This window comes from Erythrolamprus reginae, unplaced genomic scaffold (assembly GCF_031021105.1).
Source record: "Erythrolamprus reginae isolate rEryReg1 unplaced genomic scaffold, rEryReg1.hap1 H_15, whole genome shotgun sequence".
NCBI classification, from domain to species: Eukaryota; Metazoa; Chordata; class Lepidosauria; order Squamata; family Dipsadidae; genus Erythrolamprus; species Erythrolamprus reginae.
Genome location: NW_027248468.1, coordinates 420,225 through 433,507, shown reverse-complemented (window position 1 = coordinate 433,507; position 13,283 = coordinate 420,225). Strand labels below are relative to the sequence as shown.

The window sequence follows — 13,283 nt, the reverse complement described above, 5'->3', positions numbered from 1 at the left end:
CTCCCTCCAGAGATTAGAACTGCTGCCACCCTCCTTGTCTTCCGTAAACTACTTAAGACCCACCTATACCGCCAGGCATGGGGGATTTGAGACATCTTTCCCCCAGGCTCCTTATAATTTATGTTTGGTATGTATGTGCTGTTTGGTTTTTAATTATGATAGGGTTTTTAGTTATTTTTAATATTAGATTTGTGCCATTATAATATTGTTTTTATCATTGTTGTGAGCTGCCCTGAGTCTTCGGAGAGGGGCGGCATACAAATCTAATAAATTGAATTGAATTGAATTCTGTTAAAGGTGACAATTAGTCTAAAGATTCTTAAATTGAAATAAATAAAATTCAGGCCTTAGCAAGAGTTGTGGAAACAATGATAAAGAAACCACAAGCTTGCAGCTGAACATAAGTTGAGTAAACTAGAATTTTTGTTACGAGTGTCGCCCAGAAAGTCGCCCACATTTTTTTTCTCACCCTACAGTAATGGTACAAATGTGAAACTTTAGATATACATTATTTGAACTGTCAGGAGTGCGCGTGTAAATTTTGTGTCTTCAGACAGATAGCGTAGCTGCAGCAATGTTTTGAAATGGCATCTGTAAGTGATGTACGTCACAAGCAGCGTGTCGCCATTGAATTTCTCACTGTGGAGAAAGAAACTGTTGGGAATATTCACAAACGTTTGTGTACAGTTTATGGAGAATCTGCAGTTGGTGAGGCCGTTAGAGGTGATTCCCACAGTGCAGAAATGGCTTCGTGACCAGAACAAGGAGTGGTACCGACAGGGCATACGCACCCATGTGTCTGCTGGAGAAAGTCCATAGAACAGGACAGAGATTACATGGAAAAATAGGGAATGTAGAAGAAACATCATTCTTTCTTGTGTGCAGGTTTCATTGTGTTCAATAAATAATTATTGAAGAAAAAAAATGTGGTGCATTACCTTCTGGGCAACCCTCGTGCATCTGTACTTTATCGCTTATATGCTAAGAACTAAGAAAGCTACAGATAGTCCTCAACTTACAACAGTTCATTTCCTGAACGTTCAAATTTACGATAGTACCAAAAAAAGGTGACTTGTGTCCATTTTTCACACTTATGACAATTGCAGCATCCTCGTGGTCATGTGATAAAAATTCAGATGCTTGGCAACCGATTCATATTTATGATGGTTGCTGGTCCTGGGGTCTCATGCAATTCCCTTTTGCCACCAATAGGGAAGCCAGATTTACTTAACAATATGCAGTGTTTCACTTCATGTGTGATTTGCTGCAGCAAAAAAGGCCCTAAAGTTGACGTCTGCATTGTATAGTAACGAAGTATAAAATAAGATCAATGTATATGACCAGTTCACTATAAATGTGTAAAAATAGTTGTGTAATAGGTTGTGAGCACAACAAAATTTGTAACACAGATTTGCTGCACAAATGTCCAATGTTTTTAAATATCTTTGTTTTGTGTGTCATTCATTCATTCATTCATTCATTCATTCATTCATTCATTCATTCATTCATTCATTAGATTTGTATGCCGCCCCTCTCCGAAGACTCGGGGCGGCTAACAACAGTATAAAAAGACAATGTAAACAAATCTAATATTAAAAATAATCTAAAAAACCCCAATTTAAAGAACCACTCATACATACAAGCATACCAAGTATAAATTCTATAAGCCTAGGGGGAAGGGAAATTTTAATTCCCCCATGCCTGACGACAGAGGTGGGTTTTAAGGAGCTTGCGAAAGACAAGGAGGGTGGGGGCAACTCTGATATCTGGGGGGAGCTGGTTCCAGAGGGCCGGGGCCGCCACAGAAAAGGCTCTTCTCCTGGGTCCCGCCAAATGACATTGCTTAGTCGACGGGACCCAGAGAAGGCCAACTCTGTGGGACCTAACCGGTCGCTGGGATTCGTGCGGCAGAAGGCAGTGTATATATCTTTATAAATAAAACTTTATAATAAAAAAAGAAAAGAAAATTCCAGTCATAAATCAAGGACTACCTTTATAATTTTTTTTTTGCTAATGATGAAAATAACTTTTGTAAATTGAGCTAATCTTATTTGCATTTCCTGCATTTAAATACGGCTTTCATTTTTCTCTACCTATGCTGTGGCTAGTGTCATTTCCCCTTCCTTCTTGGTTGTGCCTATGCAACCAATAATACTCCACTTTTACATAGATTTTTCCCGTTATTCCTCTCTTTTTGCAGGAGAGGCAAAATCCGTGATGCTTTAGAGTCCATTATCAAAGCACATCTTCAGGGATTTTCTCCCGGACAAAAATAGACTTTGTTTGATAGATTACTGTAGCTTCTCTGATGCCTAGCTTTACAAGAAGAATTGGCTTCAGTAATTCACAGAAATGAAATGGTCTTGGCATCCCTACGGAGAGGGGCGGCATACAAATTTAATAAATAATAATAATAATTATTATTTGTTTGTTTGTTTGTTTGTTTGTTTATTTATTTATTTATTCATTCATTCATTCATTCATTCATTCATTCATTCATTCATTCATTCATTCATTTATTTATTTATTTATTTATTACATTTGTATGCCGCCCCTCTCCGTAGACTCAGGGCGGCTCACAACATGATAAAACAGTTCATAACAAATCTAATAATTTACAATTTAAAATATTTTTTACAAACCCCATTTTTAAGCAGACATACATACAAAGGTACCATACATAAATTGTATAGGCCTGGGGTAGATATCTCAATTCCCCCATCCCTGACGACAAAGGTGGGTTTTGAGGAGTTTACGAAAGGCAAGGAGGGTGGGGGCAGTTCTAATCTCTGGGGGGAGCTGTTTCCAGAGAGTCGGGGCCGCCACAGAGAGGGCTCTTCCCCTGGGACCCAGAGAAGGCCCACTCTGTGGGACCTAATAGGTCGCTGGGATTCGTGCAGCAGAAGGCAGTCTCGGAGATATTCTGGTCCGATGCCATGAATAATAATAATAATATCTGAATCAAAGATCTTATTGGGCTAAAGTAAGAGGGGGAGGGAACGGGGAAGGCTGCAAGGGTTAATTTAAAAGGAAAATTGGTCTTATCTGCCCTTTTAAATTGCTTTTAGCACTCAGAAGCAAACATTACTTGACAAGGGCTTCCCTTGACTAAGGATGGAGGTGAATCTGCATAAGTTCCTTTTATTGCTATGAATTTAAGAAGCTTTCAAAATTCTTCAAAAGCAGGGTGGGGAAAAAGAACAATCTGAAGTCAAATGAAAGAGATAGGAGTAAAATTGAAACCTAATCAATTAGGTTTGGCATGCTGCCAAAAAGGTTCTTAAAATTTAGTTAGGAAAAATTGGGATTCTGTTGTTGCAGGTGTAGAAAGCTTTTGGGGGAGCGATTTTGGAGGCAATTTGGGGCGGTGTAGGAAGCTTTTGGAGGGGTGATTTTAGCAGCGAGATGGGGCAAAGGAAGCGGTAGGCTAGGGAGGATTTTGGCAGCAGGATGGGGCGGCTGCGGGAAGCAGAGTAAGCGGAGGGCTAGGGGGGAAAGTGGCAGGGAAATGGGGCAGCTCCGGCATTCCCTGCCTTGGGACTGCAGGTGCAAGCAAAAGGAAGCAGGGAATCCCGGCGGGGGCGGCAAGCAAATGGGAAATCCCGGCGGTGGCAGTCACAAGGCAGGGAAATCCCTTGGGCAGTAAGAGAGCGCACGTGCAGTAAGAGAGCGCACGTGCAGTAAGAGAGCGCACGCACCTGGGCTCGGGTTCCTAAGGTGAAAATGGTTCTTAAGAAGAGGCAAACAAATCTTAAACACCGGGTTCGTATCTGATATGAAGAGGTGTTCATAAGACGAGGTATCACTGTATTAGGACGAAACTTCCCACATGGGCCACAAAATTATTTCTTAGTAAATAAAAAATATTGGACAGCTGCCTAACCTGTTAAAATAGGGAGTATCCTATAGAAGAGGATGCATGTAACATTTTAGTAGTCGGAAAGCCTAGTGGTTAAGGCACCAGCTTAGAAAGTGGGAGACTGTGAGTTCTAGTCCCAATTTAGTCATGAAAGCTGGCTGACTTTTGACCAATGACCAGGAGACAGTGAGTTCCAATTCTGCCTTAGCCATGAAAGCTAACTAGGTGATTTTGAGTCAATTGTTGTGGGAAAGATAGAAGGAGGAAGGAAGGTTACGTAAAATTGTCACCTTGAGTTATTTGTAAAGATAATGAAGAGTGGGTAGACAGAAATAAATAAAACAAATCAGTGTTTTATAACTGGCTATGTCCATAAGAGCAACCTATCTCATGTGGTAGTCATTTTGTAAGAATGCCCATATATTTGGTTGGTAGTTTTTAAATTTCTGGGTATTCGTATCTCAGAGGACTATGAATGTTAACATGCTTGTGAAGAAGGCACAACAGAGGCTGTACTTCCTGAGAATGCTCAGGAGGATAAATCTATCTCAGCATCTATTGTTGTCCTACTATTGCAGCACCATTGAGAGCACCCTAACATATGGCATTCTCGCATGGCATGGGAACAACTCCGTAGAGGATAAAAAAGCTCTACAGAGAACCATTAGAACTGCCCAGAATGGGCTCCAGCTACTAGCCCTGGATGATATCTTCACATCTCACTGTTTTATGAAGATTCACAACATTCTCAGAGACTCTTCTCATCCTGCTTACAATCTTTTTGGACTGCTGCCTTCTGGCAGAAGACACAGAACAATTAAAATTCAAACCACACTTTTTCTGAACATTTTTTATCCCAGAGCTATAATTGCACTTAAGAATATACTAGGGGGTCACCATCAGTGAACTGCTGAACAATACTACTTGGTCAGTTGTGTGAATGTTGGATGGTTCAGGTGGGAAATTGTGGCAGGTTGAGCATGTTTTTTGGGATTATTATGTATGTTGAGATTGGTCTTTGGCATCATACGAATTTTGTTGCATGGGTATACTGTGTATACAATGACAATAAAGTATTATTATTATTATTATTATTATTATTATTATTATTATTATTATTATTATTATTATGTCAGTACAACACAGCAAACGAGATCACTATGCTGGATTTCGTATTTCATCACCAGTCGGGCGCTTCCCAAGCACCTAGGACTGCGTGATGTAACGGCAAATTATGTTTGCCGATTCCAGTAAAGCAGCCTTTTGCAATTGACAGATGGAGATTTTGTCAATTCCGATGGTTTTCAAATGTCCGCTGAGATCCTTTGGCACTGCGCCCAGCGTGCCAAGTACCACTGGGACCACTTTCACGGGCTTATGCCAAAGTCGTTGCAGCTCGATTTTTAGATCTTCGTATTTCACTAATTTCTCTAGCTGCTTCTCCTCAATTCTGCTGTCTCCTGGGATTGCGATGTCGATGATCCATACTTTCTTTTTCTCCACAATCACAATGTCTGGTGGGTTATGCTTCAGAATTCGGTCAATCTGAAGTCGGAAGTCCCACAGTAGTTTTGCTTGCTCATTTTCAACCACTTTTTTGGGCTTATGATCCCACCAGTTCTTTGCCACTGGTAACTGGTAGTTCCGGCACAAGTTCCAGTGGATCATCTGTGCCACAGCATCATGTCTATGCTTGTAGTCAGTCTGTGCGATCATTTTGCAGCAGCTGAGTATGTGATCGATTGTTTCATCTGTTTCTTTACAGAGTCTGTTGATTATTATTATTATTATTATTATTATTATTATTATTATTATTATTATTATTATATTTCTAATATGCCTACTAGTTGTAAAATGTCTCCTTCTCTGGCCAAGGCAACATTCCATTTCTAATTCTCATGTATATTTTGACCAACTTCCTTTGTGACACATTAATCTCTCTGAACCAAGCCTGGGTTGAGTTTACAACTGCTTCAGGTTTGAAAGATGGGATAAAACAATTAACTACCTTTTTTTTTTTAGTAGACTGCTGGATCACTCCATGACAACATGGCAGCAGCAGAGTTATTTCTGAATTGGGCTGAATAGAAGTAATTTCAGAGGGAAGAAAAAGATAGCCTTTTTCTTCATGATGGTCCGTCTATCAACTCTGAAAAATAACTTAGCAGAAAAGGTAAGTGATCTACCTCCCTTCCTCATTTATCTCTTTTCGCTTGAAGATATCGGAAAGAGAGGAAACCACAATCTTTCCATCTCGACAAAATCCCCCAAAATACAAAAAGGGATTTTCTTCCTTTCTTCTCCTTCCAAAACTCTTCCCCCATCCCCCATGCCATGATTTCTAAAAAAGCATGCTCGAAAGGAGCAGATCTTATTAATTTTAAATCAAGATTAGGGTTATGATTACGAAGACCCTCAGAGCTTTGTTTGGCTGAAGGAATGGATAAAAGTACAAGGGTAAATAAAAGGTTTATCTTCCCATAGCACCCGTGCGCAGGTCATAAAGGAAATAAGTTTTCAGTTGAGAATGTGATTAAAAAATAAATAAATCAGGAATTGATGTGATCTTACTTGCTGCTGCCTGGGTTTATTATTCCTTATAACCCCATACATGAAAATGGAGCAACAAAAAAAAAAAGGGTAGATAAATTTAACATGCAAACAAAAGAAGATTTTTAAAGAGGACAATCTCAAGAATGCCAGGCCACATGTTTATGGGCTTAAATTAGAGTTGTTGACTATGCATTATCTGGGCCTACAAAAATTCTTTGGGTTGGTATGTTCAGCGTGATTGACAGTTGCCAGAGTCCAGCCAGCTCTGCAAATGCTTATGGCTCTTTAGATGAGATTGATGCCTCTTTGGAAAAAAAGAGAGCTATGGGTAGTCGTCAACTTATAATAGTTCATTTAGTGACCGTTCAGAGTTACAAAGGCACTGAAACAAGTGACTTATGACCATTTTCCACACTTATGACCACTGCAGAATCCCCATGGTCATGTAATTTACATTTAGATGCTTGTGGTAACATATGGATTCTAAGATAATCACAGGTTTAATTCTTCCCCCAGCTTTGCTTGTTCTTCTCTTTAAAACTGAATGTTGGCCTAACTCATTAATGTGCAAAATATTACGAGGCACTGATGGGATTTTGATGGAAAAGCAGCAAAGATTGTTTGCCCCTCTGCATTTGTTTCCCAGTTAGTATTATTTAATTTGATAAATGCAATTTGCTTTCAAAATTAGTTTTTTATTTGAAAATATGACAGATAAATTAAAAAATTATCAAAATCTTTTCAAACAAGAAAAAGGTAAAATTGTCAAAGGGTGTGAAGTTTATTACATTATGAGATAGCCTAGGTGCTTATAAATGATGACATGGTGTAATATGTGTTGTTGTTCATCTGAGGTTTTATCAACCTATTCTTAGGAGTTGCTAAGGATTAGATGGTTTTTGCTATATCCTGATATGTAAAACCATAGAATTCAAAAAGGGCGTACTTTCCTTTTCACATGATCATATACTATACATCTTCCTTACTTAATTACTTACTTTCTTAGAAAATCTGAATTTGGGGAAAAGAAGGATGTAGAAGCCAGGATGTTAAAGGTAATAGTTGTAAAATTACAGGCAAAAATAGAAGTGATTAAAAACCTGAGTACTTGCAAAAAGTCCCCTGAAGTATGGATATTCTCTGGGGTAGCTCCTTACCCTACACTCAAAAATAAGAACAGTGAATTCATCAATAACATGCAGAAAACTGTTGAAAATTTAGCTATTCAAATAAGGTGCTGGAGATAGGCTCTTGTACATGTAGGAAATGTTTGCTGTGGTTTTATGATATTTAAAGTTAGAGCATGATTAAATTATGCTTTATCGAACTTTATTTACTTTTTGCTATATCTTATCCATTTCATTATTAGTTTGAAAGCCCAACTAAAGTGACAAAGATATAGCTCTGATCAGTCAAGCAAATACATCCATGTTAAGGCAGATCCCTGCAAGTGAATTTTCTCCTAAAGCACATTTTAAGGCATGTAAGCAGCCTGAACAGGTAGTCCTCGCCTTACGACCTGTCACTTAGCAACCATTCAAAGTTATAATGGAAAGGCACCTTATGACCTGGATGCAACGTTCCAATGGCCACCAACCTCTCCATGTGATCATATAACCACGATTTACAATATTTTGGCCAGAAACTGCTTTTTACTATTGATTTTCTGCAAATAAAGCATCTATATGAAAAATAGCTTCACTTAATGATCACTGCATTTGTTTAATGACTGCCACAAAAATAGCCGTCAAAATTTGGCTCTGTCAACTTAATGCTTAACGATTGTCACAACTTATGACTCTAATTGCAGCTCAATTACAGTCATAAGTTGAGGACTACCTGTATAATGACCACAGTACCTGAAAGGTTTCCTAGAGTTACCTGCTAAAGCTTCACTATGAGGAAGATGAGCAGTTAGAAAGTTGGATAAATAAATAAATAAAATTACAAAAATCAAGGTTCATATTCTTTTTCCGTCTTTAAACAAAAACTGACCAATCCGAAATTTTCTTCTATTGCTAAAGAACCTGCTTTGTTCCAAACCAACCTGAGAAGCTCCCATTGTGTTAGAAGTAAATGAGGGATGAAAGTACGCTGCTCAATAAATAAATAAATAGATAGATAGATAGATAGATAGATAGATAAACAAACAAACAAACAAACAAACAAACAAATAAATAAATGGAACACTTAAACAACGCAATATAAATCCAAGTAAATCAAACTTCTCTGAAATCAAACTGATTGACAATCCATTTTACATGCTGTTGTGCACATTCAACTTTGTACAGATTGATACAGATGAAATATTGATACAGATGAATATTTCATTCATTCAAGTCTAGGATGTGTTCTTTGAGTGTTCCCTTTATCGTTTTTGAGCAGTATATTTCCTGACAATCTATCTAACCTTTTTTTAAAATCCTAAAATCTAAATATTGTCTTTCTTTTAGGATCATCCTTTATGCCATTGTTAATCCTTTTCTTAATGGAAATATTCTGACGAGCTAAGTTCTTAAAACCTGAACAGAATTTTCAGAAAAAGAAACCCAGCATTTCTTAAGGACTGAATTGGTTGCAAAGTTCAACACAGGTCATTTCCCTATCAGAAAGTTTCATAGCACCAACCAGCCATCACTGAAATATTTTTTTTTCATTTCTATTCTTTTGGGGCTTAGAAAGATACTGTAGTAGGCTGCTGGTGAAGAAATGACGTTAGAAAGATTTGTCTTAGGAATCAAGTACTGATAGTTCTCGACCTTACAACCATTGATTCTGCGACCGTTTGAAGTTACAGTGGCAGTGAAAAAAGTGAGTTATGACCAGTCCTTGCACTTACGGCTCTTTGGGTATGCCTATGGCCATATGATCAAAATTCAGGTGCTCGTCAATCCATGTGTGGTGGCATCCTGGAGCCATGAGGTCCCTGTTTGTGACCTTCCCTTCTGGCTTCTGACATGCAAAGTCAGCGGGGGAACTTGTATTCTTTGAACAGCCAGCACATGTTAGCTTTGCTTAACAACTGTGGCAAAAGAGATTGTAAAATTGGACACAAGTCACTTAACAACCACTTTGCTTAACAACGTTAATTCTGGTCCCAATTATAGTTGTAAGTTGAGGACTATCTGGATGTCGAGAAGAGACTGTGGAGATATGAATGAGGGACTGCATTATTGGGGAATTAAGCCTTTTCTAATTATTATAGTTGTTATGTCCATTTTGTTTCCCCAATATAGCATGAAATTTAGTTTCCTTAAGTTCTAATTATGCCCAGTGTAAGCTTTCCTCTTAGTGGTGAAAAGATCTGCCTCCTTGCCAGGTCGTAGTAAGATTGTAAGAAAGATACTAGGACAGTGATGGCGAACCTATGGCACGGGTGCCACAGGTGGCACATGGAGCCATATCTACTGGCACACAAGCCATTGACCTAGCTCAGCTCCAATGTGCATGTGTGTGCCTGCCAGCTGATTTTTGGCTTGCGCAGAGGTTCAGGGGGGGCATTTTTGGCTTCCAGAGAGCCTCTGGTAGGATTGGGGACGGTGTTTATACCCTCCCCCAGCTACAGGGAATCCTTTTGAGCCTGGGGAGGGCAAAACATGAGCCTACTGGGCCCACCAGAAGTTGAGAAACAAGCCGTTTCTGGCCTCCAGAGGGCCTCCATGGGGACGGGGCGGGAGAAAATTATTTTCGCCCTCCCCAGGCATTGAATTATGGGCGTGGGCACCCACTCATGCACAATAGTGCAAATGCATGCTCTTTTGGCCCCCAAGGAAAAAAAATGTTCGCCGTCACTGTCCTAGAAAGTCTCCCCTGTAATATATGTGGTGCTTTTGTCTCTCAAAGTCCAGTTCAATTGTTAGAATTCTTGCAATCCTGTCCCTTTTCCCTGGATAAATCTTACTACAGAGGAAAAAAAATGAAAAGGTGCTAGAGAGGAAGTAAACTTACGTTCTCCTTCAGAACTACTCAAGCAAGGGACTGCAATTGGTGAACCATTGTGATTTCACATCCCTCATGTTCTTCTACTAAAAAAGGCTGCTGAATCAAGAGGTCATTCAAACCAATATTTATATCCAGGTGTCTAATTCCAGAGTAAAAAGGCAAATTTCCTTAGAGGCCATCCTTACGTGGGGTTTCTAAACGTCCAATGCCATGGGTTCATTTTTCACCACCCCAAGGAAGCTCAAGCCCCATATTTAGCCAGGGATCTGTGTCCATCACATACAATGCCATCTGGAAAAGTGACATGGTACTTACATCCACAATGAGGAAATCAAGCCAGCACCAAGCGTTGGTGAAGTACTTCTTAAAGCCATAGGCCACCCATTTCAGAAGCATTTCCAAAACAAAGATGTAGGTGAAGATTTTATCAGCATATTCCAGCATGGTTTTGATGTTCTTCCTTTCATCCAAGTAGATGTCTTCAAAGGCCTGGGAGAACAAAGTGGCACATTAAAGCATTTCCCGTTGCAGATATTCTTTTTAAAAACAATAAAGAATGACTGAGTTGGGAGGGACCTTGGGTGGCTTTTAATCCAAGCCCCTTGCTCAAACAGGAAATCCTATGCCCCTTGAGACCAATGGTTGTCCAATCTCTTTTTAAAAACTAAGTGAGGAGTACCCCCAAATTCTGGAGGCAAATTGTTCCCCTGATCAATTATTCTGACTGTCAGGAAATTCTTCCTTAGTTCTAGATTACTTGTCTCCTGGGTTAGTTTCCATCCATTGCTTCTTGTTCTACCCTGGAGAATAGGTTGATTCCCTCTTCTTTGTGGCAAACCCTGAGATACTGGAACACTGCTATCATGTCCCCCCTGGTCCTTCTTTTCATTAAACTAGCCATACCCAGTTCCTGCAACTGTTCTTCATATGTTTTAGCCTCCAGTCCCATAATCATCTTTGTTGCTCTTCTCTATGCTCTTTCTACTTGGAGATCTTCAACTGCTCAAGGAGTAGGTCAGTTTCTAGCCCCCAGTGTTGCATATTTTTCTTTGACCAACACCTGATTTCCATTGTCTTACTCAGAGATCCTATTTACCGGCTGCTACTGGATTGTCTAAGGCAGTGTTTCCCAACCTTGGCAACTTGGAGATATCTGGACTTCAACTCCCAGAATTCCCCAGCCAGCGCTGGCTGGGGGATTCTGGGAGTTGAAGTCCAAATATCTCCAAGTTGCCAAGGTTGGGAAACACTGGTCTAAGGTGTCCATCCTTAGCAACTTTAAGACTTGTAGACAGTGTTCCCTCTAATTTTTTTTTGGAGTGGGCGGAAAAGGATAGTGTCTGAGCGGCAGTCCCTTCGGGACTGGGCGGCACAGAAATAATAAATAAACAAACAAACAAACAAACAAACAAACAAAAACCCCACCCTGTTTTTCCTCAGAGAATTTCAAAATAAAATACTGTACTGTGTGTCTATAACAGTGAGCTCATAATAGGGCAACTCTATCAATATGAAAATGCCACGTAAATAGTTGAGCTAGTTTCAAACTAGATTTTGATTCTCTTTCTCTCTTCCTTACTCCCATTCTTTTTCTTTCTCTTTTCCTTCCTCTCTTTTTTCTATCTGTTTCTCTCTCTTCCTCTCTCTCTCCTTCCCTCTCGGCTTCTGGGCAGGTTTGGAAAACTCTGAGTTGATGATGATTTTTAAGTGAGCGATTGCTCACTGCTCAGCTTAGAGGGAACTATGCTTGTAGACTTCAACTCCCAGAATTCCCCAGCCAGTCGAAGTCCACAAGTCTTAAAGTTGACAAGACTGAACACTCCTGATCTAACTGAGATGTTTGGCATTATTCAACGAAGGGAGAGAATATCTAATTAACGACTCATCCTCAAATAAAGGATTTCCTAAAATGAAGTATCCATCCCTTTATGGACAACAAAAGACTTGAATCTTTCTTCAAAACCAGCAATGGGTAGTGTTTTCCATTATATCCAAGAGGAACCACACACTGAGATAATAACACAAATCACATGTATTTTTTCCTTTGAAGGGGGAGGAAATTGTAGGTTTTATATTCACCAAAGCTCCGCTGCTGAGAAGAATCATGAAAATGATGAACGTCTCAAACCAACTGTGTTCAACGATTTGATAGCAGGTTTTCCTCAGGCGCCACCAAACTTTGCCAGGGAATTTTGTGACATCCACCGAACAGCATGGGAGAATATGGACACAAGCTAAAAGAAGAAGAAGACAAAATAATCGCTTGAAATTGAAATTAGTATAGGAATATTTTTGGTGGCTCCACTTTAGAAGCAAGATCGGTCTACAATATAGCTAGTCTTACGATCAGAATTGAGTCCAGAATTCATTAAGTAAGACATTTGTTAAGTGAATTTTGCCCCATTTTACATCCTTTCTTGCCACAGTTGATAAGTGAATTATTGCAGTTGTTCAGTTAGTGTTGTGGTTCCGTCTGAGGCCCCTCAGGGAACGGCTGATCTTCTGTCGGTTTCCAGCTCAGAGGGAGAGGCTGAGGAACAGGAGGTGCAGGCAGACGAGGAGGAGGAATCCCAGGCTGAAGAAGAGGGAGGACAGCCAGAGTCCCACCAGGGGGAGCTCTCCCCAGCAAGCAGCCTGGATTCCTTAGAGGAAAATGCACAAGCCATAATTGATCTGCGACAGAGAAGAGCTACTCAGAGAAGGGAGCAATTGGCTAAGTACTTTCAGCATTAAAGAGGCAACAGCTGGGTTTGGGTGTGGTGCTCTTTGGAAAGGCTAAAAGGCAGACCCACCCTTCCTGGCTTGTGGAGTTTTATCTTGGAGAGTCTTGGGACCTGACTGTGAACTTTGGCGTCTTGGAATCCTGGTTTGTGCCTTTGACTATTGAAACCTTGGGGGGGTGGGGGTGCCAGCAAGAAGCTTGCTGTAT

At 40.0% G+C, this 13,283-nt stretch overlaps 1 protein-coding gene across 1 annotated transcript in view; it reads right to left on the bottom strand.

The window, feature by feature from the left end:
• The window catches only part of LOC139155356 (sodium channel protein type 5 subunit alpha-like), a 377,085-nt gene that overhangs the window by 78,832 nt on the left and 284,970 nt on the right, over positions 1-13,283 (bottom strand). Inside the window, exons 16-17 of the mRNA XM_070730487.1 lie at positions 12,434-12,588; positions 10,670-10,843 (exon numbers count right to left, since the gene is read on the bottom strand). Coding sequence (XP_070586588.1) covers positions 10,670-10,843; positions 12,434-12,588 — 329 coding nt within the window. The remainder of the gene's footprint in view (positions 1-10,669; positions 10,844-12,433; positions 12,589-13,283) is intronic.